This window comes from Microcebus murinus, chromosome 14 (assembly GCF_040939455.1).
Source record: "Microcebus murinus isolate Inina chromosome 14, M.murinus_Inina_mat1.0, whole genome shotgun sequence".
NCBI classification, from domain to species: Eukaryota; Metazoa; Chordata; class Mammalia; order Primates; family Cheirogaleidae; genus Microcebus; species Microcebus murinus.
In genome coordinates this window covers 28,136,660-28,164,367 of record NC_134117.1, presented here as the reverse complement: position 1 = coordinate 28,164,367, position 27,708 = coordinate 28,136,660, and the positions used below count along the sequence as shown (strand labels likewise).

Here is a 27,708-nt window from a genome sequence, read left to right as displayed (position 1 = left end):
CCCAGGGCTGTGGTGAGGACTGAATAAGATCATGTGTACAAAAGGGTTAGCAGGTGAGTGTTCCACTGCTCTATCCATTGCAAAGAAAGGGAAACCCAGGCAGGAGCTGACTTTCCATAGGTAACCCATGACATGTGCCAATAACAGGTCTCAGGGCAAGAGGAGCCCAGTGCAACGGGAATTGGAATTAGAAAGATGGGCTACAAATCCCACCCAGCTCTAGGGCCCTTACTAGTTTGGGCAACCTGAGCTTCTCTGATACAGAAAAGAAGTTCATACCTCCTGCTCTTTAGAGGTTTTGAAAATTAGATATTTTGTCGTAAAGTGTGCAGCATCAGTTCCAAGCCCCTGATTCCTGACTAACTTTTAGAAACAGCAAATGGGTTTTCATGAGGCTGCAGGACCAGAAAGTCAGGAAAACCAGGTATAGGCAGTTCTGCTGATTTGTTTATTCTTCATAAACACGTTTCTACAGTACAATTCAGAGAATAAACAGAGGCACACGGCTATAATTTCCACCACGATCTGCTGTTGAGGAGGCATCAAGTGTGAGGACGGGTGCCTGGGGGGGGGCAGGTTTGAGGCACAGGGTAACAGGGGGCCTCTGTGATGGACTGTGCAGGGATCCCATCAGTCAAGGTCTCATCCCAGGCCTGACAGTCAAGGCTGAAAAGTTACAGTGAACCAAGTGAGCCAAATGCTCTTTCGGTTCCCTGCAGTCCTGGGGTGGGTCCAATTCTACCCTAACCCCAGGCGCAGAGGTGAGTCCAATCTGCTGGTCCACTGAGAAGGAACTGTGTCAGCCCAGGCCACCTTCGTAAATTCAGTTCACTTGGTGGTAGGGCCTGAAGTGGCCCGAATATTCTGCCCTTTGCCCTGGAGTAAGTCATGAATACAAGTTAATAAGATTACTGTTTACATCACCTTCTTTCTTGGCTAGCTCATAAAAGGATCCTGTCCCATATCTAAGGAAGGAGAGAGGCACAAGCAGGGATTATCTGCTGTAACTCAGTGAAGGAAGACAGCTTGTCAAGTCAAGGGAGAAGGAAACAGCACTCTTACTTCCCTCCCAGGGGCAATAAGAACAGATGAACAACAGAGTAGAAGCCTGGAGCCCCATGATTCCAAGAAGCAGTGAAAGAGGGGCACAGAAAAGCTCTGGCTTGACTTTCACAGGGCTGCTATATTGTCTAAGCCACCCTTATAGTGTTCCTTTTTTTTTTTTTTTTTTTTGAGACAGACTCTCGCTTTGTTGCTGCCCAGGCTAGAGTGAGTACCGTGGCATCAGCCTAGCTCACAGCAACCTCAAACTCCTGGGCTCAAGCAATCCTCCTGCCTCAGCCTCCCGAGTAGCTGGGACTACAGGCATGCACCACCATGCCTGGATAATTTTTTCTATATATTTTTAGTTGGCCAATTAATTTCTTTCTATTTATAGTAGAGACGGGGTCTTGCTCTTGCTTGCTCAGGCTGGTTTCAAACTCCTGACCTCAAGCAATCTGCCTGCCTCAGCCTCACAGAGTGCTAGGATTACAGGCATGAGCTACCACGCCTGGCCTATAGTTTTCCTTATTTCTCCAGGGTAGCACAAGCACTGGCCCTAAGTTGGGGCTAGGTTCATCTGCCCCAAATGTAGGCAGAATGAAGACTCTGTATCACATGGCAGAAAAGGAAGTATAACAGAAGGCCACAGCAGACTCTGCCTATCCCGAGGAAGTAGAAGACTACAGAAGACACTAGGTAACCAAAGGTCTTAGGAACAGAGAGTATCAACAAGTAAGAAAAGGCAGCTCATTTGTCCTCTAGCACATAGGGTCAGGGAAAGACAGAGTGCTAACAACTGCTGTAGGGTCTATGGGCCAGAATCCTCAGCACTTTTCCATGATCAAATTCCTGATCGGCAGGTGACAGAGCGCATCACAGGCTTCTGCTCCATGGTCATTGTCATCTCATCTCAGATCAGGTTCATTTGTTTACCTTGAGTGAACGACAGGAGCATTGGCTTTACCCAATACTTGTCAGCTGGGGCCCAGTGCCCCATCAGGCAGTGAGATTTCTGGCTGACTTGGAGGCACTCTGGGCCCGCTGGACAACCACAGAGCACTTCTCACGCCGCAGCAGCTTGTTGTTCTCAAAAAGACCTTCATTGCGAGGGATTCCATGAGAGCCGTCAGGGAAAGTCAGCAGGCCTTTGAGGAGGACAGAGAAAATATAAGAGTGACAATGGCATTCAACATCTCAGAGATCAGCTTGATATGCAAAGGCTGAGAAAAACCCACAGCTCTGTTTGGGAGGACACTGTTGGTGAGTTGGATAGGCATTAGGGCAAGACCACTATCAATTGCTGGACATCCACAAAAGAATTAAAACCTAAAAGGTATGCCTATAATCCTAGGACTCTGGGAGGCCAAGGTGCGCAGATCATTTGAGCTCAGGAGTTCGAGACCAACATGAGCAAGAACAAGACCCCATCTCTACTAAAAAAAATTGAAAGAAATTATCTGGGCAACTTAAAATATATAGAAAAAATTAGCTGGGCATGGTGGCGCATGCCTGTAGTCCCAGCTACTTGGGAGGCTGAGGCAGGAGGATCGCTTGAGCCAAGGAGTTTGAGGTTGCTGTGAGCTAGGCTGATGCCACGGCACTGTAGCATGGGCAACAGAGTGAGACTCTGTCTCGAAAAAAATTAAAAAAAAACTAAACTAAAAAGGTATATTTCCACCTATGTTGTACTCACCTAAGTCACCCATTCTGCTGGGTTGCAACTTACCAAAACCATCTACTCTGCCATTTTTAAATTCCCCCTCAAAGGTCATGTTGTCATGTCGAATGAAGACTCCGACGCCATTAAACTTGCCCTGGGCAAACTCCCCCTCGTACCTGCAGAAACACCAAGAAGTTAGCCTTTAGCGGCAAGTTAACCGTTTAGGTTAACTGAGTCAAGCAGCTGCCAGTACGTGTTATTTACTAATGCCCAGAAGCAAAGCTGATTCTGCTTGTCTCATAGCTCTACCCACCCATTCCCAACCAGCAGAGAACGGTCAGAGAGTATGTATGATATGAGGCCCTAATCTCAAGAAAAGAAGATAAGAAGTGACTGGAGGTAGGGTGGAAGGTCATTCGCCTCCTTGACATTTCAAATTCTAGATCTATTTTAAAAATAACCAATAAAAGAATTGCTTACTCCTTGCCTGTGTTCTGTAGGACCTGGGACAAGCTCAGGGTTGACCATTTATTTGCCAACGCCCTATTTTTATATCAGAGCCTCCCCTGTTTAAAGCTGAGAAAAGAATGACCTAATACCCACCTTGAGCCATCTGAGAAGGTCAGTACCCCAAAGCCATTAAAGAGTCCATTCTCAAAATGACCCAGATAGGTGCCACCATCTGCAAACATCAGTTGACCAAAACCATGTCTGCGACCTGAGCAAAGAGAAGGACAGGTGTCAGGTTGGACTGGGGCAGCTTCAGGGTCCCTTCTCACTCATCTAGCATCCCTTACCTTCTGTCACCCTATCCACAAAGGAGAGCAGAGAAGCAGCTCCTGGGGCCTTCCCATCTTATGTCACAACCATCCAATTTGAAGCAGGTCACTCCAAGTATGAATGATAAGAGAGCACTTAAAAATAACAACAGCTAATGTTTATAATGCCTTTACTATGTGCCAGCCATTCCTCTAAGCGTTTTGTATTTATTATCTTATTTCATCCTCATGATAACTTTATGAGGTAAGTACAATACTACTTTTTGGGTGTTTTGTCTTTTTGAGACAGAGTCTCACTCTGTTGCCCAGGCTAGAGTGCTGTGGCATCAGCCTAGCTCAAAGCAACCCCAAACTCTTGGGTTCAAGCGATCCTCCTGCCTCAGCCTCCTGAGCAGCTGGGACTACAGGTATGTGCCACCATGCCCGGCTAATTTTTCTATTTTTAGTAGAGACAGGGTCTCACTCTTGCTCAGGCTGGTCTTGAACTCCTGAGGTCAAGCGACTCTTCTGCCTTAGTCTCTGAGTGCTAGGATTATGGGCGTGAGCTACCGCGCCCAGCCACAGTACTATTTTTATTCCCATTTTACAGATGGGGAAACTGAGGCAAGAAGAATCTAAATAACTTAAGATCACAGAGCCCTAAGTGGTAGAACAAGAAGGCAAATGCAGCAAGCAGCCTCGTAGCCCTCAACATTTACCTATGTTGCCTCTCTGAGAAAAAATAAAAGTACCCATTGGCACCGTGAAGCTACTAACAGACTGACCAGCAACATTGGTTTGAACTTTGTTATGTCAATAGGGTTGTGCTTACTTACTGAACTGACCAGAAAACAGAACAAGAGGCAAGGGGAGCAATCATGCCCTTCAAACAGTGTAAGGGGTTCTTTTGAGGGATAGAGACTGCTAGCAGGAAGTCTCTCCCCTCACAGCCCATATTAAAGGGGACAGCAGGTATTTGGGAGGCAGGAGGAGAGGCCTGGGATTGAAGGAAACAAGGTCACATCACACCTGTACAATTTCTCAAAGCTCAAGAATTTATCAGCGGCAGGGATCTAATGTGAAAAGAATGAGGCACGTGTCTGGTAACAGCATGAACTGCCCTTCACCCAGGTAAGCGTGAAGACTCCAGTTTCCTCAGAGCAGTTCTTGGCTTGCTACGACTGGACCCATGAGACTTTAAAGTCGTTAGACTGTGTTTCCAAACTGAACAACATTAAATTGTTTCCTGGATAGTCTCAGGCTACAAAGAATTTTACTATTCCCATGAACAGATACTTTCAAACATAACGAGCTGTCACAGGAAATGCAAGGCAATGAATGTCATTTGTTCTTGGGTGTCTGCCCTAATTTCCAGATCTATAACTTCTTATGATTCACTGAACCAAGTCATTGCAATGAATTCTGTACTGTCTAATTTACAGGCACTTAATTCATTTTAGTCTGCGGGGTACGTTAGCACTTATTTAAAACATTCCTAAATAATACCACTAAAAGATGAAAGCATGTTAAAACACTGCAAATTTAGAAATGGAAAGATATAACTCATTCTTGGAGGTTAGATTAACAAAAGCATTTTCTAATGTCTTTATTTAATCCTAAAATAGAATAAAGGAAAGGCACTATCTGGAATTAAATCCTGGAGTTGGAAATGAAGATCCGTAAAGTTGGCTATATATTCTGATGTATTTGTCCTCCAGCAAATGAAGTGTTCGTCACTGGATACCCTCCAGGGCTCCTCACCCTCCTTCCACTCGCCACGGTATTCCTCCCCACTGGAGTAGGTGAAGGAACCTTTTGTCAGGGTCATGGTGACAGCTTACAGAAGAAAGGGATGAAAACTGCAGGAAATAAGCAAAGGAGAACCACTGTCATGGGATAGCTGGAGGAGAAGACTGCAAAGCAATTTTTAGATACATTCTAAAGGCTACCAGCCTGGCAAGTATATGTACCTTGGGTACATTTAACAAAAATATCCACCTCTCCAACCATCACCACCACCATCACCATCCTCTCCACCTCTGCCCAAGCACTCTTATCCTCACATTGTCTTAAAAGTTTCCAGTCAGTTCCTATTTTCTATGATCTGGGATGGAAATGGAGCATGAATCTACAGTTGATACATAAAATACAGTCTCTTCCCTTGATGAGTTTACAATCTAATTGATAAGACTGACAAGTTGAAACACTGAATTACAGCAGAGATAATGTGATCAAGGGCCAACTTGGATGGCAGAAATTAAAGACAAGGGATGGGAAGAATTTAAAACCAACAGTGGAGAAGGCAAAGGGCAAGCCAGACTGAGAACACATGGGATGAGAGCACAAAGGGCAACATAAACATGGGATGTTCAATGGGAAAATAGGAAGCCTGGTCTTACTACAGCAGAGGGCTTATTTAGGAAGAAACAGGAAATAAATTTTTGTAGGTACACTTAGCCAAAATATATACATATATATATATATATATATATATATATATATATATATATATATATATATATATATGTATGTAGAGATGAGGGTCTCACTATGTTGCCCAGGCTGATTTTTAACTCATGGGCTCAAGAGATCCTCCCGCCTTGGCTTCCAAAGTACTGGGAGTACAGGTGTGAGTCACTGTGCCCAGCCTCAGCCAAAATCTTAAATCTGAAAAGAACCTCATCCATTTAGTCCAAACTCTTTCATTTTATAGATGGAGAAGTAGAAGACCAGAGAAGTTATGAAGTTTGTTGGTGGCCAAGTTGGAACTAGCACAAAAGCTTTTCCTGACTGTGGCTAGTTCTTTTTTCCTGTACGGTAGAGTCTCTGCTTTTAAGTCAGGCTAGCTTAAGGGCACCGCTGAAAGCTAGGCAGAAGAGTTTATAGCAGATAAGGTGGGGAAAACAAGACACCTCTGGGGTTTGTGAATAAGAAGGTAGTATGAGGCCAGGCGAGGTGGCTCCTGCCTGTAATCCTAGCTCTCTGGGAGGCTGAGGCGGGCGGATTGCTCGAGGCCAGGAGTTTGAGGCCAGCCTGAACAAGAGCGAGACCCCGTCTCTACTATAAAAATAGAAAGAAATTAATTGGCCAACTAATATATATAGAAAAAATTAGCTGGGCATCGTGGTGCATGCCTGTAGTCCCAGCTACTCAGGAGGGTAAGGCAGAAGGATTGCTTTAGCCCAGGAGTTTGAAGTTGCTATGAGCTAGGCTGATGCCACGGCACTCACTCTAGCCTGGGCAACAAAGTGAGACTGTCTCAAAAAAAAAAAAAAAAAAAAAAGAGCGTAGTATGATGAAAGCCGTGTTTAAAGATGTTGCTGTGAGCTAGGCTGATGCCATGGCACTCTAGCCCAGGCAACAGAGCAAGACTCTGTCTCAAAAATAATAATAATAATAATAATAATAACAACTTTGGCCTTATATCATAATGATTTTTGATACAGATACCAAAAGCCCAGAAATGGTCTGATGTGAAAACAGCCAGGCCTGACCAAAGCAAGGCTTAGTGACATCCTCCACGCCCTGGCTCTGTCTCAAAGCTGTAGTTTCATCCCAGCCATGAGGACAGATGAGTTCTGAGAATTCCTGTGCTCTCAACCAAATATGGAAAAACATTCATTTCTAGCCTCATAATGAAGACTAGCTTTGTGAAAGCTCTTCTAGAGATGTTTGCCGGCCACTCCTGCAGGAGTTTTTCCCTTCTCCAGCTATCACTCAGGAACTCCCCATCCAGTATCTCTCACGTAGGCGTACCTGAGGTGAAGACCATTGTCTCCTTGTACTAGAACCTCTCCAAACCTCTGGGGGCTATTTTTTGAGAGGTGATGCAGGTACCTATTGTGCCATCTCTGTCCTATCAATGTCCCACGAGGTCAGCATCCAATTTCAGGCTCACAAGCCTCTTATCGTCAGCCCAGCATCAGAGTGTGCTGGGGTAGAGGTCAACATGACTCCATGGCAAATGCAACATTAATGAGAGGAAGAGAAGCAGTTTTCCATCAGATCTGCAGAAGAAACTCTTTCCAGTCCAGACAGGCATTTTGACAGCCACAGGTCCCCTTTGGCTCTTCCCAGAACTAATTAAGTCATATCACTAAGTCAGCTTAAGGTACAAATTTCATTCCTTCAAAATATGTCAGTCAGAATCTGAAGGGCTGTGTCTTCTACTAAATCTTATAATTAAAACACCATTCCAAAACATAAACACAAAGTCATTATTTATACAGGAAGATTATACGGGCATCTCCTTTAGATGTTTGGCAGTAGCTAACCAGTTTGTCTTCACTCAAAATCTGGAGTTATTGTAGTGAGATTTGAGGAATGTATTGACTACACAGGGGGTTGGGGGAGCATCCCTGTGTTTATTTATTTTTTCCTCAAGGTTATTTGCAACTTCCAAAGAACGGCATGCCATCTTGTTCTAAAGAGACCAGTAGAAGGTCCCTGAAAGAAGGGAATGTTTCTCCAGTTTGAGGATTATTTATGGACAAAGCACTAGCTCTCAAGTTGTAAACCAAATCACTCTTTTGGCATGCTGTTAGCTCTTGGGGACTATATCCTAAATATTTTAAAGAAGCCAGTAAAATTTGAAAGATTATCTTCTTAATAACAAATGTGGTGGGACTGTATTTCCAAAGATGTTGGCAATATCTTCTGTCTTACCTGTTTCATCTATAATTTGATCTTGCATTGACCCATTAAAAAGTGAAGTCTAACTCCCCTCGCCCTTGAAACTGAGCAAGCTTGTGACTGTTTCGACCAATAGAACACAATAGAAATGATGGTGTGTTCTGAGGTTAGATCATAAAAGGTGATGCAACTTCCATCTTACTCACTGGTATGCTCACACTTGGAAATCTGAGCCACAACATAAGAAAACCAACTACCCTGAAGCTAACATGCTGTGAAGAAGCTAAGCCACATAAGAGAGGCCATATGTTTGTGCTCTGTTGGCTGTCCTCCTCTCTGAATCATCCAATCCCAGGCATCAAGCACCAGTGGATGAGCTTTCAGATGATTCTAGCTCCCAGCCACTGAGCACGCATTCCATCTGAGATATCATGGAGTGGCCATGGAGTGGCAGAGAGTGGCCATCCCCATGGTGTGAAATAAAAATTCCTGACCCACAGAATCCATGAGCATCATATGGTTGTTTCAAGCTACTCAGTTTGGGAGTAATTTGTTATGCAGCAATAGTAACTGGAACACTACCTCTCAACCTAACCCTGCTACTATTCTCTCCTATGGTTTCCAACAGTATCTACTAAAAATTTCCATTCCTTTTTGATGTAGAGAAATATAGTAAATTCCCCTCAACAGATGCTTGTCAAAATGACGTCTATGTCTAAGACCACAATCAGAAGTGCTAATTAAAGGGAACACATGTAGAATCCATGGGTCTCAGGGCACAATTGAATACATGAAACTGCTACATGTTCCCAAATAATTCATTTTGTCACTATCTGGGACACTGTCAGGATTTTAATTTGACTTCTGTAATTAGCTATGCTAATTAATAGCTGCACAGTCACTGACCCCAAAAGAAATTTCACCAGTAACCACAGTCATTGAGACAAATCTAGTTTAATAAAGCACAGCCAGCACTGATGAAAAATGAAAAGCCCAACATTTTAATAAGGGATGCAAATGAGTATTTGCTTCAGTTATCCAAATAATCTCTTAAAGGAGAATAGATGGCCTAGGGGTTTAGGCTCCAGATATACACATGGAATCTAGTCACAAGCCAAGATGATTCATGCTTCTAAACACTCACCCACCCCTTCTGCACTCTCGATAGATGGGGTGCAAAGGATTAGTCCAAATATTTACATAAAAGAAAATTACTATTTTGTTCTTGTAAACCAATACACTATAAGTCTGCACAATAGACTATATTCCTGCTATCTTTATTTTCTTCTGCCCCAGACATTTCCAACTGGAATTCTGAAACAATAATGAGAATGTTTGTTTCCATCCTGTTTATCTTTTTTTAATTTTAAGACATGAAACCAATTAAAGAACTTTTAAGTATTCATAGTAACCTGTGTCCAAATTAAGAAGATTTTTAAAAACTAACACAAAGGGGAATACATTTTCAGTTAGAGAATATTGTTTGGAGACAGCCACCTTAACTACCCACATATACCTTCACATTTTCCCCCCAAAGCCACCCCTCCCATAGTAGGACAGTCTTGTCAAAGTTCTTTCAGTTATGAAGAAAGCTTTTACAGTCCTAAAGAGAAGATAATGAAGGCTTTGATGAACAAAGACTAGGCTTGTTATGAACCTAGAACAAAAATTCAAATATTCTTTTAAAAGTGTTTTTAAATGAGCTTGAAATAACTGTTTTTTAATTTTAAGTCTAAACTCCCCTTTCCCCATGTCAAAAGTAAACAAATATACCATTACTATACAAAAGTCTCATTTAGGAAGACCGTGGGGCGGTTAGAGCGAAAAGAGTAGAAGAAAATACTGACACCAGAAAGAAGGTTTTTATAAAAAGAAGACAATGACGACAACAACTTGGGGGTGATGGAAACTAAGGAGTAATACTATTCTATTTCAAAGGAAAGGAGAATGGCTGGGCTGGGCTCTGATACAGCGGGGTTATTCCTGCTGGTGCCTAAGCAGTTTGGCGATACCAGATGGCAGGGATGCCACCCATCAACTAATTGAGGCATCCCATTCCCCCGGCCTCGATATGTAGTAGTTCTTTTCACCCGAGTGTGATAGAGGCAGACCCCAGAGCAAACAAAGCCCTAGACCTCAACAAAGCAACACCTTCTCCCACGCCGTTTTTGCATTCTGGCCCCTCTCCTCCTAGTTACCCACGTCTGATCTACCGCCCCGACAGAGTCTAATGCTCATACAGGTCTGCCATTCCCTCCTGACGCAGCCCTGTGCACCCCGCTCGCTAACCCGAGAGCCGTGGGCTCTCCTGGGCCTCGACCCCCCAGCTCGAGACTGGAGGCCCGCGTGTGGGACCCCCACGGCAGCCACCCTACGGTGAGTGCGTCTGGGATGGAGCCGCGCCCCTCAGCTGGGTCACCACCTGCTGGGCACCCCAGTCCCTATCTGGCCGAGCGCACTCTCCCAGCCCTCTCCCACCCACGCCGCCTGCCAACCTGAGCTCGGCCTTTCGGGATGATAGTCACGTCCCAGAGCAGGGCTCCAATGGCCCGGACCTGTGCTCCGCGGGGCTCCCCGCCGCCACCTTCCTCTCCGCCACTTCCACCAGCGCCTACCCCACTTGACGCCGCCATCCCGTGCAGCCGCACTGAGCACAATTCCGGCTACCCATTGGCTGTTACCTAGGCAACCGGGAGCAACGCCACTCCCCATTGGCCCAGCCCGCCGCCACGCCATCTTTGTGCGGGGCGGAGTGTTCCGAGAGCCAAGTAGCTGAGAGAGGGGTAGGGCTGAACTGGCGGTCCTACCTCTGCAACCCAAATAAAGATAGAGGACCCAAGTCTCGCCTACCAGGAGACTGTCTAGCTGAAATGTTAACCCCAAACAAAATCAAACACGCGTCCGAAGCAACAGTGAACTCGATCGGCTCAAGCGGCCCGGACCCTGCCCGGATTCCCACTGTCTTCTAAGTGGCTCTGACGTGGAGTTTAAGATAGAACCTAACTCTGGCTTTAGAGAGGCAGCTTTGTAAATTGTAACGGCGCTGGACCGGGCAACTGCCCTTTAATAACCCTGTGCCAGACATTATGATATCAAGACACTTTTGCAATCATTATAGGATTTGTGTTGCTCTTGTCATTACCCAGATCCTTTCTGTTTAAAATACAACGCCAAGATTGGAGCAAATCTTCCCAAATACCATGCACACCAATGCGAGTATCCATGTGTTTATTGAACAATGTGAGTGCAGCATGATGCTAGGTTCTGTCGGACTTGAAAAGCCATGATTGCTGCTCTCATTGGACTCATTGCCTTATTCCATGCAGGTGGAAAAATCCAAGACTGTATTATTAAGAGTGAGCAATCACATGAAAAGAGTAAGCAAATTACTTCTCCAGATTGGGATTTCCTTTTTTTGTTAAATAGAAAATGATAGTAATAATGATCTGGGTTGAGATGTTGCACATCTGTAATCCCAGCACTTTGGGAGACCTAGACAGGAGGATCACTTGAGCCCAGGAGTTTGAGGTTATAGTGGGCTATGATTGCGTCACTGCACTCCAGTCTAGGTGGCAGAAAGACCCGGACTCTCTAAAAACTAAACAACAACAACAAAAAATAATGATAATGATGATGATAAAGGCTCCCGAGGACTTGTATGAGAATTCAATGTGAAATTCTCAGGACTGTATCTAGGACATAGCAAGTTCTCAATAAACAGTAATTTAAAAAAATTTTTGAGGCTGGTGTGGTGGCTCACCCCTGTAATCTTAGCACTCTGGGGAGGCCAAGACGGGAGGATTGCTTGAGGTCAAGAGTTTGAGACCAGCATGAGCAAGAGCAAGACCCCAATTCCACAAAAATACAATAAATTAGCCATCATGGTGGTGCACACTTGTATTCCCAGCTACTCAGGAGGCTAAGGCAGGAGGATCGCTGGAGCCCAGGAGTTTGAGGTTGCAGTGAGATATGATCACACTACTGCACTCTAGCAGTATATTTTCTTGGCATGGGATGAGAAAGAATTCTCGACACAAAGATTAGAATAGTTTTAAAGAAAGAAAGTTTATTTTATTTCCCAAAGGTGGGAAGGGCACAACACAAGAGAAAGAAAGGAGGTGTTGGCCTCAGGCTAAGGGGCTCAGAGCTTTTATAGGGAAAAAGGGTAAATAAACAGTTAATGTTGTGAGCTGATAATAGGAGAGGGCTGTGAGGCTGCTATGTCTGTTTTTCCTTTTTTTTCCCCCCTCTCTTCTCTCTGAGGCTGGCTAATTAGTGTCCTTGAAATGTGGTTCTGGCAGGAACTGGGGTGGAGAGCTGGCACCCTGCTGTCTGCCCAGGTCTCTTCAAGGCTGTTAAACTCTTAAAGAAGCCACAGGTGGTTAATCTTAAAGATGAGTTGAGCTCCAGGTGGTTTATCAAACAAGGGGTTGTGCTGTGAACTTTTCCTTCAGAGTGACAATTATGTGCTGTGAGTTTATTCCTCTTTTTTCTTCCTGTTAGTTTATTTTTCTCTGTTAGATAGTTTATTAGCAAGGCCATCCTATCATTGACTAGAGATAAAATTGCCTCATTAAGAGAATGGAACATCAAGGAAGCAGATCTTGTTAGAATGGAGAATGTGTGTTTTAAAATATGAAGAAATAAGGCCGGGCGTGGTGGCTCACTCCTGTAATCCTAGCACTCTGAGAGGCTAGGAGGAATTTGGATCTAGCTCTGCCACTTACCAACTGAGTGCCCATGGGAAAGTTACTTTATCTCCCTGGGTTTTAGTTTCCAACATCATAGAGGTTGTAAGGCTGGTTATGTGAGTTAATCCATGTAACACACTTAAAACAATGTCTGGGCTGAGTGCAGGGGTGCACACCTGTAATCCCAGCTACTCAGAAGGCTGAGGCAGGAGGATTGTTTGAGCCCAGGAGTTTGAGGTTACACTGAGCTATGATTGTGCTATTGCACTCCAGCTTGGGTGACAGAGTAAGTGAGATCCTGCCTCTAAAAAAAAAAAGTCTGGCTGGCACATACTTAGCATTTGGTAAGTATCAACTGTTTCTATGTCATAGGAAATGTACTGATATTGTTTTTGTTTGTTTTTTGTTTGTTTGTTTGTTTGTTTTGAGACAGAGTCTTGCTTTGCTGCCCAGGCTAGAGTGAGTGCTGTGGCATCAGTCTAGCTCACAGCAACCTTAAACTCCTGGGCTCAAGCAATCCTACTGCCTCAGCCTCCCGAGTAGCTGGGACTACAGGCATGCGCCACCATGCCTGGCTAATTTTTTCTATATATATTAGTTGGCCAATTAATTTCTTTCTATTTATAGTAGAGATGGGGTCTCTCTCCTGCTTGCTCAGGCTGGTTTCGAACTCCTGACCTCGAGCAATCCACCTGCCGTGGCCTCCCAGAGTGCTAGGATTATAGGTGTGAGCCACCACGCCAGCCTGATATTGTTTTTAGTAAAAGGAAAATCAAGTTCTAAGAGGTAGATACAGAAATAAATTCTGAAGGGGTTTTCTTAGAAAAAAACCCTCAGAATTCCAGGGAGAACTCCAAATGTAGGAACGGAACTTTTCTTGACCATAATTTGAAGCTCACAGGTTAAATGAAATGAATGATAATACTGGAGCTCAGAAACCAATACCCCAAAATGTGGCGCTTTGATTTGCTGAACTGAAGAAGCCTCAAGATCTCTCACCCTCCCCTTTTCCCCCAAAGTACAGGCTCTGAAGTTCCTTTACTGGCCTAAAGCCCAGACTCAGCAAGGAGAACAATAGGTTTTTCTTTGCCTCCCTGTTATCTCATTATCTATTGCAAAAAAAGAAGACCAAAGATATAACCACACTTGAACAGACCCTTTCTCAAGATAAAGACTGTCTCTCAGGGTCATTCAGATTCTAAACAACTATGTATAAATTCCTCAATCCATTCATTCTTTCTAGTAATCATGTATTGCCCCTCAACAGAATTCCTCTTCTCCTCTCTTCCATAACATGTTTTGCCAGGATGGTATAGAAGCTTTTGAATCCCATTGTGGGGTGGGTAATCACTCTGTTGTTTTCCCTGTGTACATGTTGATAAATTTGTATGCCTTTTCACTGACTAATCTTGTTTTGGGAGTTGATTTTTCAGTGAAACTTCAGAGGGCAAAGGGGAAGTTTTCCTGTTGGTTCCTACAGTACCAAAGGATCATCTATGTGGCTGGGACCCTTGGGACACAAGAGGCAGGCATCACTTAATTATTTGATGTCTACACAGGAAAATGAATTGCATGTCTTGTAACTGAAAGGGGCAATTGAACCATCTGTATGGACTTTTGTCTAGAACGGTTTATTTGGCCAAAAAGATTTAGGACATTCCCATACATAGAATTAAATAATAGTTCTTTCAATTCTGTTCTTCTAGTTTGGTGTGGCAACAATTTGACTCAAGAAAGAATGATATCATTCCCAAATGACTCATGGAGATAAAAAAAAAATATGAGAAAGAAAGAATGATAAAACCATGTGGCTGGTCATCTTTTGTGAAAACCCATACTGCTGGTCTGCTGATTACCTTAAACATAAAAACAAAAACGACATTAACAGTAGCCTCAGCAGTGAGCAGTGATAAAAAGCTAGCACTTGTTGAGTGCTGTTTATGTACGAAGTGCTATTCTAAGTGCTTTATATACATTATTTTGATTCTTGTTTAAGTACCATAGGGATGATTATTCCCTTTTTATCGATGCAAAAACTGAGGCTTAGAGAGGTTAAGTAATTTGGCCAAAATAACTAATCATTGTGGAGATGGGATTCAAACTCAAATGTTTCTGATTCACAAGCCCATGAGTCTAACCATCTCATTCTATACTTCAGAAGGTAGTGTGAGCATAAATTTTAATTATGTTGAGCTAAAAGGAAGAAGCTGAGGTAAAATTAATATTAAGTATCAGATTCAATTGTGTTAAAAAATTAATATTAAGTAGAGAGTTTATTTGGGCCAAGCTTCAGGAGTATAAGCCATAGATTCAAGTTGCCCTGAATATACACTCTGATTAGCAACAGTTACAGTGGATTTTTTTTTTTTTTTGAGACAGGGTCTTGCTCTGTCACCTGGCCTAGAGTTCCAGTGGCATCATCATAGCTCAGTGCAACCTCAAACTCCCGGGCTCAACCGATTCTCCTGCCTCAGCCTCCTGAGTAGCTGGGACTAAAGACATGCACCACCAGACTTGGCTATTTGTTTAATTTTTTGTAGAGACAAGGTCTTGCTATGTTACCCAGGCTGGTCTCCATCTTCTGACATCAAACAATCCTCTCCCCTTTGTCTCCCAAAGTGCTGGGATTACAGGCATGAGCCACCATGCCTGGCCAAGAACTTTATTTCTTATGCTAGGTTGCAAACTGCAGGTTGGGAAGGGGAGCCTTTGGCTGAGAATGAAAGCAGGCGGGGGTGGGGGGGTGACAGGAGTTTTATACTAAATGGGTTGGCTATGTATATGTATTTAACAGGTTATAGGAATCATGGATATTCATGAAGGGGGGTGGGTCACACACATTTGGTAAGCAAACATATATGTTACATATGTCCCATGTTTACTTTGGGGAGGAGACAACATTAAAATGCAATAAAATTAGGCTCCATATGTCAAAAGGTAAAACACAGGACACAAAGGGACTTTGTGCATAGCCTCCATAAACTGATCAGAACCACTCCACGGTCAATTTATCATGAAGGAATGCTTTGAAAACTGGTCAGCTGTCATGTCCAAATCATGAAAAGGGTGGGGAGTCTGGTCATGGTGTCAGACTGTTGGTTGAAATCAGTGGGGGAGTCTCCTGTTCTGTGTTTTCCAAGGTTGGTTTCTGTTTTACCTAGTAGGGAAAAAAGTCTGGTGATGGCTAGTGAGGAAGGAGATGTATTGAAGGCATGACCAACCACATCCTATCTTGTCATGGCCAGTAAATTCAGCGTTCTTTTTTGTTTTTTGTTTTTGAGACAGAGTCTCGCTCTGTTGCCTGAGTTAGACTGCCATGGCATCAGCCTAGCTCACAGCAACCTCAAACTCCTGGGCTCAAGCAATCCTTCTGCCTCAGCCTCCCGAGTAGCTGGGACTACAGGTATGCGCCATCATGCCCAGCTAACTTTTTCTATATATATTTTTAGTTGTCCAGCTAATTTCTTTCTATTTTTAGTAGAGACTGGGTCTTGCTCTTGTTCAGGCTGGTTTCAAACTCCTGATCTCGAACCATTCTCCCGCCTCGGCCTCCCAGAGTGCTAGGATTACAGGCGTGAGCCATTGCGCCCAGCCCAAAACTCAGGTTTTAAAAGTTTGTCTGGGATCTCCTTGGCCAGGAGGGGTCCGTTTAGTTTGTGCATGGAGGGGTGGAGGGATTTAGGATTTTATTTTTCTTCCATACGTGCACATACTACACCATCTATATAAAGGACTCAAGCATGGGAGATTTGGGTGTTCATGAGGGGTACTGAAACCAATCCCTGTGGATACTGTTACCTCCCAAACAGATGGGTTTGTTTGCTTGGCAGTTATCAAGTCCATAGACACAGCCAAGATGGTTATTTCAAGTTTTTTTATTACTTGGCGCAAATAAGGACTATACCAAAGATAGAGTTCCCAAAGCAGTGTGTCCCCAGACAAGGGGGTTGGGCTGGTTTTATAGTCACAGGGTAATGAGGCGTGCTTTGATAGGGTCTTGCAATGGAGTGAAGCCAGGAAAGTGAAGCCAGTCTGACTGGATCCTACCATGGGGCGACACCAGGGTTCAATCTAATTGGACCCTGGATCCCGCCAGGCCGTGTCCACTTCTTAATTCAGTCCCTGCTTCTCCAGTGGAGCACTTAGGTTCTGCCTATGGTTGCACCCTTGGTTTATCTGGGCATGCTTAGGTTACCTGACCTTCAAGCTGGGGGTCCATGGCAACTGAAAAACAACTCCCAACTTTGTTATATAAAAGTGGAGCCAGATTATAATACCCAGGGACAACTATACTCCAACTAACTAGGCATCCTCTTTTACATGCCACCCATACTCATTCCAGCATTACTTAGGGTGCCTGGGTCTGGAGTTGGTCCACTCTAACTCAGACTCCCTGTGGCCCTGCACATGCCAGGAGATCTCTCTGTTCTGCTTGCGAGGCTTTGGTAACCCAATTTGACCTTGCTTACCCGCGAATCGCAAGGGGTGCTGTCAGTTCCCTGTATGCTCTAGCCTTCCTCTTCTTTTCCTCAGGCTTTTCCTTCTTTCTGGACCATTGTTTCCCCTTCTCCCTTTTTCTAATGATCTAATTACACTCTTCCTTTAAGGCTTAGCTCATAGCACATGCCCCACTTAAAGCCTTTGCTGACTCTCTAGCCTGTCCTAGTAGGTGAACTGTTAGGGAGTTTTCAGCTCCCTTTGTTGGCTCTTTTTCTCCTACTGCCTCAGATAGCTGTGTGCCTCTGAGGGAAGGAAGATATAGTCTTCCCTTTTCCACTAATAACAATATACTGAAGCACTCTGGGAGGGCAAGGCGGGTGGATCCTTTGAGCTCAGGAGTTCGAGACCAGCCTGAGCAAGAGCAAGACCCCATCTCTACTAAAAATAGAAAGAAATTAGCTGGACAACTAAAAATATATAGAAAATAGAAAAAATCAGCCAGACATGGTGGCACATGCCTGTAGTCCCAGCTACTCGGGAGGCTGAGGCAGGAGGATCGCTTGAGCCCAGGAGTTTGAAGTTGCTGTGAGGTAGGCTGATGCCACGACACTCTACGATGGGCAACAGAGTGAGACTCTGTCTCAAAAAAACACAAAAAACAAAAAACAATGTATTGGCCAGGTGCGGTGGCTCACGCCTGTAATCCTAGCACTCTGGGAAGCCTAGGCTGGAGGATCGCTCAAGGTCAGCAGTTTGAAACCAGTCTGAGCAAGAGCGAGACCCCGTCTCTACTATAAATAGAAAGAAATTAATTGGCCAACTACAAATATATAGAAAAAATTAGCCGGGCATGGTGGTGCATGGCTGTAGTCCCAGCTATTTGGGAGGCTGAGGCAGGAGGATTACTTGAGCCCAGGAGTTTGAGGTTGCTGTGAGCTAGGCTGACGCCATGGTACTCTAGACCAGGCAACAGAGTGAGACTCTGTCTCAAAAAATAAATAAATAAATAAATAAAGCAATGTACTGAGCACCTATTATGTCTAGACACTGAGGTTTTACAGTGGTGAATAAAACAGTGATGGACTCTTACTTCATGGTAAGAACTTTTTAGTCTCATAGGACTATAACTTTCCTCAATTAACATATAAGCATTGAGCAGTTGGGCCAGGCACAGTGTGATAGCTCAGAGCAGTCTGAGCAATGTGAGGTGTGCAAAATTCATCAGGCCCAGAGAGATCTGAGTGTTGGACTTCATCCCAGCCTCCCACATCCATTCCTGGGGGGCAATTGTTTTTCTTATTTTTTTAGGAGTACCTAAAAACTCTGGGGGTAATTGTTTAAATATATTTTGTTCCAGACTAGCTGCTTCACCCATTATCTTCACGTTCCTGGAATCTGTGATACAAAGAACAATGTATAGCCAATCAATAGTTTATTTTACAAATTTGCTTTTTTTGAGACAGGGTCTTGCTCCATCTCTGTTGCTCAGGCTAGAGTGCAGTGGCATACAGCTCACTGCAGCCTCCAACTCCTGGGCTCAAGCGATCCTTCTACTTCAGTCCTTCTAGGAGCTGGGACTACAGGCCTGCACCACCACACTGAGCTAATTTTTAAATTTTCTGTAGAGAGGAGGTCTCACTAAGTTGCCCAGGCTGGCCTAGAACTCCTGGCCCCAAGTGATCCTCCTCCCTCCACCTCCCCAAATGCTGGAATTACAGGTGTGAACCACTGTGCCCAGCCAATCGCTTGTTATTTTAATGTAAATTCTTGGTAAATAATTTAGGAACTGCCTCTTCTTTTCCTTAAAAACCCACTTGTAACTGCTGATAATCAGAGTGTACATTCAGGGCAACTTGAATCTATGCTCCTGGGTTGCAATCCTCAATATTGGCCCAAATAAACTCTCTACTTCCCTTAATTTTGCCTCAGCTTCTTCCTTTTAGGTCGACAAGGGGTGGGATTTCACTGAAGCAGAGCAGGGTTTTTTTGTTTTCGTTATTTTTCTTTACTTCACTGCTGTCTCCCCAGCACTTAGAACATAGTAGGCACTCAATTAATGAATGTGTGCATGACTGAATGAAGCGGATGCAAAAATGAGATTTCTCCAGTCTCACCACTGGCTCAGAATAAACACTCAATGAGTGACTGACAGGAAGCTAGCGGATTTGAAAGCGCCCAAAGACTGCTCAGCTACCTGGAAGCCAAGTGCGGGGCTAGCAGGGCAGGGGGCAGAGGGCGTGTCTGACCTGGGGGAGGGGGTTGGCTCCTTGAGCATGCGCAGTCTTCACAGAAGGTGACGGGGAGGAAAATGCAGAGGCCGCGATTGCGTAGGCGCAGGTTCTGATTGGCTACCGTCCGCGCGCGAGGGGCCGTGCCTACTCGTCGCCAAGTAAACAGGGCAGGGTGGGGGCGGGGCTAAGGAGGCGCCGCGACCCGGTTGGCCAGGCGAGGGCTGGGGGGTGTCGCGGATTGGTCGCGGCCGTGAGCTCGGCGGTGTGGAGCGCGGCGGGTCCCGGAGCCGGCTGCCTGAGGGATGGACGAGACGAGCCCACTAGTGTCCCCCGAGCGGACCCTACCCCGGGACTTCACCTTCCCGTCGGGCTCAGGGGCTCACTTTCCGCAGGTGCCTGGGGGCGCGATTCGAGTGGCGGCGGCAGCCGGCTCGGGCCCCTCTCCGCCCGGCTCGCCGGGCCACGACCGGGAGCGGCAGCCACTGCTGGATCGGGCCCGGGGCGCGGCGGCCCAAGGCCAGACCCAAACCGTGGCGGCGCAGGCCCAAGCCCTGGCCGCCCAGGCCGCGGCGGCGGCGCATGCCGCGCAGGCCCACCGCGAGCGGAACGAGTTCCCGGAGGACCCCGAGTTCGAGGCGATGGTGCGGCAGGCCGAGCTGGCCATCGAGCGCTGCATCTTCCCTGAGCGCATCTACCAGGGCTCCAGCGGAAGCTACTTCGTCAAGGACCTGCAGGGGGTGAGAGCGGGGGTGGGGGCCGCAGCCGCGGGCTCGGGGCGGGTGGGGCTCTGGGAGTTTTGGGCTCCGCACAGCCAGAGGGAGAAGGGGGGCTTGAAAGGCTGCAAAAGGGAGAAACTTCACAGTGAGCCCCGGCAGGATTTTGGGATGCCGTTGAGGAGTGGAGCTGGGGAAGCTCTGCAGAATGAAGAAATAAATCAGAACCCATTTGGTGGGGTAGGAGTGAGCGGAAAATGAAAAGAGGAAATTGACCAGATACAGGCCCGGGGCCCAGCTGTGTGGTGGAGCAATCTGCTTCTGGACAGAGACGCTTGAGAAGATGCAGCTTTCTAGTAGCTTACTTAGCTATAAACTACTGGGACTACTTTTCGGCCATTGACCTTTAGGCTTGTTCTCTGTTTTTGGGCCAAACCAGTTTTTCGGGCTTTGGCCCTGTTCCCTCTTTTCAACCAAAGCAATGTGTCGCTATTCATTGAGGAGGGCAGGTGACCGACCCATCAGGGGCTCTGAGGATTCAGTTCCAGCCTTCTGTGTTGTGGGGTTTTCTCCTGCCAGGGTCGCTGCTCTCTTACGACGATAATAATAGAGTGGGAGGACTCGCCAGTTTCATCTGTCCTGGTTATTGCTCACTTCTGGGAAAAGGTTCAAATCTTTGTCGATGGTTCCTCAGTTTAGAATGTGGAGTTTTAGAAAGATAAAGACTGTCAGCTACCTTTTACTTTCATTTCTCTCCTAAGGCTATCAGCATTTTGCCTTTCAGCTAAGGCAGCGTGTTTGCTGACCTTTATTTTGTCCCATGCATGTGTAAAAAGGGATTGGTAATGGGATGAGATGGAGCATCGAGTGACCAGGTCAGCTGAGAAGTGGTCTTTCTCCTTTTGAGAACTGGGGAAGAGTTCATGGCATTTGACTAAGATCAAACCAGAGGTATCATTGGAAGAACAGAGGGACAAGAAATATCAGGTCATTCCTGTCTTAAGTTTTCAGATGTGCCAGAATTGTTCATTGGAAAAATGTGTTATTGTTACACTTATTAAAATGATAGGTGTCAAAGTTTCCTTGGATTTTCCCTGCATCTCTCCTGTGTCATCTCTTTAGATGTGCAGTATGCTGTTTTGGTAGGAGTTCTTAGTGGCCAGGATGGTCTGTGACTTGTAGCTCTCTGTTAGGTTCATTGAATGACCCATTATTCACCCAGAGTTTGAGTTGTCCCTGAATTATCATCAGAAACCAAAGAGCAGTTCTACCATCAACTCAGTGTGCATAAACTGAGTTGGAAAAAGCTTTAAAAGTAATAAGTCTTTCCAAGTCTCTTAGGGAGTTTGAAAGCTCAAATGGGAACCATCATTTCTAGAAGCAGTGAAAGGTGAGTCCCCTGAGGTATAAATGTTCACAAGATGCTTTTATTTTTTTTATTTGGGAACAGAATGAGACCTAAGGTATGAGTTGTTTTTATTTTTTGTTTTTGTTTTTTTAGCTTGTTGGCTGGCTCTTGTAAGAAGGGGCTAAGATTATCATTGATAGGTAGGTACTGGAAAAGGAAAAAAATTTTTGTTTTTCTTTCATGACTGTTACAGCTCTATTGGAAGTGTGTTAGGCCAGCTGAGAAGTGATCTGGTGCTTTGACAAGTGGGAGTAATACTATCTCTCAACTCTATCTGCCAGGTAAAGTACTGCCATCTCAGTACATAGGCCACAGAGAATGACAGACCATAGGTGGTATGTATCTTGGTGATTTTAGGATTACAGGCCACTAACTTTTCTTGGAGGGGAAGTCAAAACATAGATGCCCTGACAAAACTTATTAATGGACCCAGCCTGCTTCCACTGAGGAAAATATAGTTTAGAACAGTGGACCACTTCCTGAATGCTGTGGTGGGTTAGACTGGCCCACAGACTCACTGTATTTGGAATTGTCATCTTCAGCTTTGCTCCAAATGTATTTATTTATTTATTTATTTATTTTTTATTTTTTTTTTTGAGACAGAGTCTCACTTTGTTGCCCAGGCTAGAGTGAGTGCCGTGGCGTCAGCCTGGCTCACAGCAACCTCAATCTCTGGGGCTCAGCGATCCTACTGCCTCAGCCTCCCGAGTAGCTGGGACTACAGGCATGCGCCACCATGCCCGGCTAATTTTTTGTATATATATTTTTAGTTGGTCAATTAATTTATTTCTATTTTTGGTAGAGACGAGGTCTCGCTCAGGCTGGTTTCGAACTCTTGACCTTGAGCAATCCGCCCGCCTCGGCCTCCCAAAGTGCTAGGATTACAGGCGTGAGCCACCGCGCCCGGCCCAAATGTATTTATTTTATTTAACAAATATTTACATAGCACTTTCTATGTGCCTGGTACTGTTTTAAGTGCTTTATAAATAATAATTCACTTAATCTTCATAACTACCCTCAGAGGTGGGTACTATTATTATCTCTGTAGATGAGAACACTGAGGCACACAGAGTGTAACTAATTTTCTCAAGGTCTCACAGTTAGTAAGTGGTAGAGGCCAGGACTGGACCCAGGCAGATTGGCTCTGGAGTTCATGATCCTAACCACCATGCTCTGCTGCCTCAGAGTTAGTCAGTCATCTGAATTTCTGGTTTCTCTTTTCAGCTGCTTTTTGGTTAGTATTGAATTTGGCTATGTGTGACAGATATTTTAAGATAATAATGACTTGAAAAAAAATTCATTTATCTCTCAGGTAAAAGAAGTCTATAGGCTGCCAGGGGCTGCCATGGCATTTCACTGTATTGGATATGTATGGTCCTTCCATCCAGCTGATCAGCTATCCTTAGTGTGTGGCTTCCACTTTCTGATCCAAAATAGCTACTCAAGCTGCAGCATCCGTCTGCTTTGCAGCTGGTTGGCAGAAGGAAAGGGAGAAGGAGAATATGCCCCCACCCTTTAAGGTACTTCCTAGAAGTTGCACCAGACTCTTCTGCTTATATCCCATTGTCTAGAACTAAGCTGCAATAGTAGCTGGGAGCTCTAGTCTTTCTTTTGTGTAGCTAAAAATCAGGGGTCTTATGTCCAGGGAAGAAGGGGGAACAGATATTGGGAGACCCAACAGTTTCTGCAACAGCTACTTTTGGAAGTTAGTCTGAAAGATTTTGGGAGATAACAGCCCTAATTCCATTTCCCTATTTAGGATGGTTTCTGCCTCAGTGGGGACCTGGAACAGTAAGACAGAAAATGCTAGTCATGGTAAAGTGTTCCCATTTCCCCTCCTCACTTACATCCTTGTGCTTCAGGTCTTGTGCTCACTCAATTACAGAATTTGGGGGCATTTTCTCTTTTGTTTAGAATAATACTAGATGATCATATTGCTAGAATCATAGAACAACATGTGACTTACTAGTTTAAGAGGATTAAATGAGATGTCACACATGAAAGCCCCTGGCATAGTTCCTGGTGCTTATCGGGAGCTAAGAGTTTTTTGTTTTTAAGTTATATACCTACTGACCTCTGGATTAGGCTTTCTTAGATACATGGTATTGAATAAGGGAAGAGTATTAAACATTTTTTTTAGATGGAGTCCTGCTCTGTAGCCCATGTTGGAGTGCAGTGGCATGATTATAGTTTACTGCAGCCTCAAACTCCTGGGCTCATGCGATCCCCCTGCCTCAGTCTCCTGAGTAGCTGAAACTATAGGTGAATGCCTGGCTAATTTTTCTTATTTTTTTAGAGAAAGGGTCTTGCTATGTTGCCCAGGCTGGTCTCTAACTCCTGGCCTCAAGCCATCCTGCTGCCTCAGCCTCCCAAGTTGCATGAGCCACCACGCTTGACAAGAGTAGTATCATTTTGAGAAGATAATTTCATAATCATTGAGAGTAGTAACTCATTAGAGAAGCTAATTTGTATTTGCATCAAAATACCTGTTATGGTGTCCATATGTTCTAGGAATTTGGCCTCATGTCAGTGATTTTCAACCTTTTAAAAATACTTTATCCACCAAGATTTTGTCATGAAAATGGTATTTTTTTCCATTTTTCAAATATACCATTGTTATAACATTGAATGTGCATCTTCCAACTACCCTCCAAGAAATTCTGGTGTCCTTCCACTTGGTTGAGAACCACAGTGACAGCTGTCACCAAATAGAGAATCTCAAATAGAGTAAAATTATTTTACTAAAATGTAAAGGCAATCAAGTTTGTATATTATATACGGATATAGGTCTTGGGACTTTAAGCATCATCTACCATTTCTTTTTTTTTTGAGACAGAGTCTTACTCTGTTGCCCGGCTAGAGTGCTGTGGCATCAGCCTAGCTCACAGCAACCTCAAACTCCTGGGCTCAAGCAGTCCTCCTGCCTCAGCCTCCCGAGTAGCTGGGACCACCAGCTACTTTTTAGGCATGTGCCACCATGCCCAGCTAATTTTTTAAATATGTTTTTAGTTGGCCAATTAATTCCTTCCTATTTTTTTAGTAGAGATGGAGTCTCGCTCTTGTTCAGGCTGGTTTCAAACTCCTGACCTCGAACCATTCTCCCGCCTCGGCCTCCCAGAGTGCTAGGATTATAGGTGTGAGCCACCACGCCCGGCCCATCTACCATTTCTTACAGGGAGCTGTTCCAAGCCACAGGTTGTAATGGGTGAGGAAAATGGGTTGATGGCAGTGGGGTGGGAAAATAAATACAGGTTAAATCTGTTTCACTACATTCTGTGTATTTGGATCCCATCCTCTTTGGGGGTTTTATATATTTGGAGTAGCCCATCTCGCTCCCTTTTGTAAAAGTGGACATGTAAAAAGGCCTTTCTATCTAAGTAGCTAAATCAAGGACTGCTGTTTCCCTCCTACTTCTATTATTAAATATAGCAATTCTTAAGAGTGTGGCCCAGAAACCAGTAGGAGTGCCTTCTTTGGGGTCATAGGTCAAAACTATTTTGTTATAATTCTAAGACTTTATTTACCCTTTCATTCTCATTTCCTTATGACTATAGGTATGGTGGAGATTTCCAGAGGCTACATGGTATGTAATGTTGAAACACTGAATACTAAAGAAGATGTGAAAATACAGTTGTCATCTTTTAAGTCAGATATTGGAGAGGTTTACTAGTCTTGAACTCCTGGCCTCAAACAGTCTTGACTCAGCCTCCTGACTAGCTGGGATTATAGGCATGAGCCACTATACCTGGCCTAACATATTTTTTTGAAAATATAGTTATTTTTCATAAAAATAGATCATTTATTTTATTTATTTTAACTTGCATGGATTTTTTTATTATTAAGTGAATTAATAGTTTTAACATTTTAGTTTTAAAAGAGTTTAAAGGGGTCTTGAGACCAAAATTTTGAGAACCATCCACTGCATATTTACCAAACTTAGAAAAACCCCTCTTTTATAAAAGTTCATTTCTAGGGCCGGGCGCGGTGGCTCACGCCTGTAATCCTATCTCTCTGGGAGGCCGAGGCGGCTGGATCGTTTGAGCTCAGGAGTTCGAAACCAGCCTGAGCAAGAGCGAGACCACGTCTCTACTAAAAATAGAAAGAAATTAATTGGCCAACTAATATATATATAGAAAAAAATTAGCCGAGCATGGTGGCGCATGCCTGTAGTCCCAGCTACTCGGAAGGCTGAGGCAGCAGGATTGCTTGAGCCCAGGAGTCTGAGGTTGCTGTGAGCTAGGCTGATGCCATGGCACTCACTCTAGCCTGGGCAACAAAGTGAGACTCTGTCTCTAAAAAAAAAAAAAAAAAAGTTCATTTCTATATATTTCACTGTGCAGTATGAGTGATGTGCTTGACCTGTTTTAAATTGTAGGGGCCAGGCGTGATGGCTCATGCTTGTAATCTCAGCACTTTGGGAGGCCGAGGCATGAGGATTGCTTGAGGTCAAGAGTTCAAGACCAATTGAAGTATTCAGAGCAGCGGGAAAAAAAAAAACAAAAAAAAAGAGTTCAAGACCAGCCTGGGCAACATAGTGAGACCCTATCTCTACTAACTAACTAACTAAATAAATTTATTTTAGGTTCCTAGAGGAAAGGGCCTCTTTAGCATGGCATACATAATACCTTCCTTCTTGTTGCCACTGGATAGACATAGGAAACTCTCTGGGTTCCAGGTTCCAGTAATTGGATGGGGTCCTGATACCAGCCAGCCAGTGGCCCCTTGCTTCCTTGTGTCGTTCTGTTTTTATCCCCACCTTCATGGACTACTGCTCTTAAGTTATCTATGCCTCACTCCTCCCTTTGTTAAAAGGGGGGATTAGTAAGTGGGTGTTAAGGAAAGGTATTTTTTAAAATATTGGCATTAAACTGAAGCTTTCTCCTAGATAGAATAAAGGAATTGAAAGTCTATTAAAGAGAGAGAATGGTGAGAAATATTAGGTAGTAGTCATTTTCTTTCTCAGCTAAATACTAGTGGGTGTAATTTGAATGGTTCTAGAGTTTGTTCTCTGTGAATGAGGAGAGTATTCTTGATTATTAGTAATATAGTTTATTATAAAAAGTGAACATTAGCTTTGGAAATTAGACCAGAGTCTGTTTTATGTCTCTATCTAGGAACCCCGCCAAATGCTTGCACATCGTCTTGCACAGAGTAGATCCTGAGCAAATGTTAACAGAAACTCAATTGAACTGAGGCCTACACTTAGTCCTGAAAGACACTTGTCTCTCATTCTCTCGGGATGCCCTTCTGTTCCTTCATTCTTCTTATCCTACCATTCCCTCATTTGTCTAGTCCAGACAGTATTTATTTTTTATTATTTTTTTCTAACTACTATACAGTTGCAGCACAGACAGTATTCTTTGATGAAACCCCTGTACTACCAACATAACCATAATTACTAATGCTTTTAGAGTCAATTAAATGCTTTCTCATTCTGCTTATGGTGGAAGGAAATTGAGAAGTTTGAGAGGTCAGTCTGTAAATACGCTTGGCTGCAATCTTGGCCCTCAAATTCTGCTTTCTTTAAATGGGAGTATTTACCACTTGGCCTCAGCCCTGATATTTTTCAGCCCCCACTAGTAGTAGGAATGTCTTGGTGGTCTCCCTTTCATTGGGGACTAACTTGGTTTTATTTTTTTTTTTTTGAGACAGAGTCTCGTTTTGTTGCCCAGGCTAGAGTGAGTGCCGTGGCATCAGCCTAGCTCACAGCAACCTCAAACTCCTGGGCTCAAGCAATCCTGCTGCCTCAGCCTCCCAAGTAGCTGGGACTACAGGCATGCGCCACCATGCCCGGCTAATTTTTTCTATATATATTACTTTCTTTCTATTTTTAGTAGAGACGGGGTCTCGCTCTGGCTAAGGCTGGTTTCGAACTCCTGACCTCATGCAATCCGCCTGCCTCGGCCTTCCAGAGTGCTAGGATTACAGGCGTGAGCCACCGCGCCCAGCCTTGTTTTTGGTTTTGAGACAGGGTCTTTGTCGCCCAGAGCTTGAGTGCAGTAGCATGATCATAGTTCACTGCAACCTCATGTTCCTGGGCTCAAGCAGTCCTCCTACCTGAGCCTCCTGATTATCTGGGAGTACAGGCATGCGCCACCGCACCTAGCTAATTTTCTCACTTTTAGATTTTG

General features: G+C 44.4%; 2 protein-coding genes across 5 annotated transcripts in view; one reads left to right on the top strand and one right to left on the bottom strand.

The window, feature by feature from the left end:
* Positions 1–434: 434 nt before the first annotated feature.
* On the bottom strand, positions 435–10,830 carry MORN4 (MORN repeat containing 4). 4 transcript variants are annotated; one of them, XR_012922861.1, is made up of 5 exons: positions 10,590–10,830; positions 3,308–3,422; positions 2,771–2,880; positions 1,978–2,189; positions 435–876 (listed from the first exon to the last, which is right to left on the bottom strand). XR_012922861.1 is itself a non-coding variant. In XM_012767754.2 (5 exons), exons 2-5 carry the CDS (start codon positions 5,288–5,290, stop codon positions 2,041–2,043), a joined length of 441 nt encoding a protein of 146 aa, XP_012623208.1. In that variant the 5' UTR covers positions 5,291–5,321; positions 10,590–10,725; the 3' UTR covers positions 435–2,040. The 4 variants fall into 4 exon arrangements, 2 of the variants coding, with proteins under 2 accessions (XP_012623208.1, XP_012623198.1); XR_012922862.1 differs by having other exon boundaries at positions 435–666; XM_012767754.2 differs by adding an exon at positions 5,224–5,321 and having other exon boundaries at positions 435–2,189; positions 10,590–10,725.
* Positions 10,831–19,676: 8,846 nt separating this feature from the next.
* PI4K2A (phosphatidylinositol 4-kinase type 2 alpha) overlaps positions 19,677–27,708 on the top strand; it is a 34,101-nt gene continuing 26,069 nt past the window's right edge. The window contains exon 1 of the mRNA XM_012767592.3: positions 19,677–20,193. Within this exon, the coding sequence (XP_012623046.1) occupies positions 19,759–20,193 (435 nt within the window). The 5' untranslated portion in view covers positions 19,677–19,758. The remainder of the gene's footprint in view (positions 20,194–27,708) is intronic.

Bases quoted from the DNA above. Each gene is read 5' to 3' on its own strand.
- MORN4 (XM_012767744.2), bottom strand. From the start codon at position 10,830: ATGGCGTGGCGGCGGGCTGGGCCAATGGGGAGTGGCGTTGCTCCCGGT. The intron at 2,881-3,307 runs GTGGGTATTAGG...GTGTTTCTGCAG, and splicing joins ACCTTCTCAGATGGCTCAAG to GTACGAGGGGGAGTTTGCCC. The intron at 2,190-2,770 runs GTAAGTTGCAAC...TCCTCCTCAAAG, and splicing joins TGGCAGAGTAGATGGTTTTG to GCCTGCTGACTTTCCCTGAC.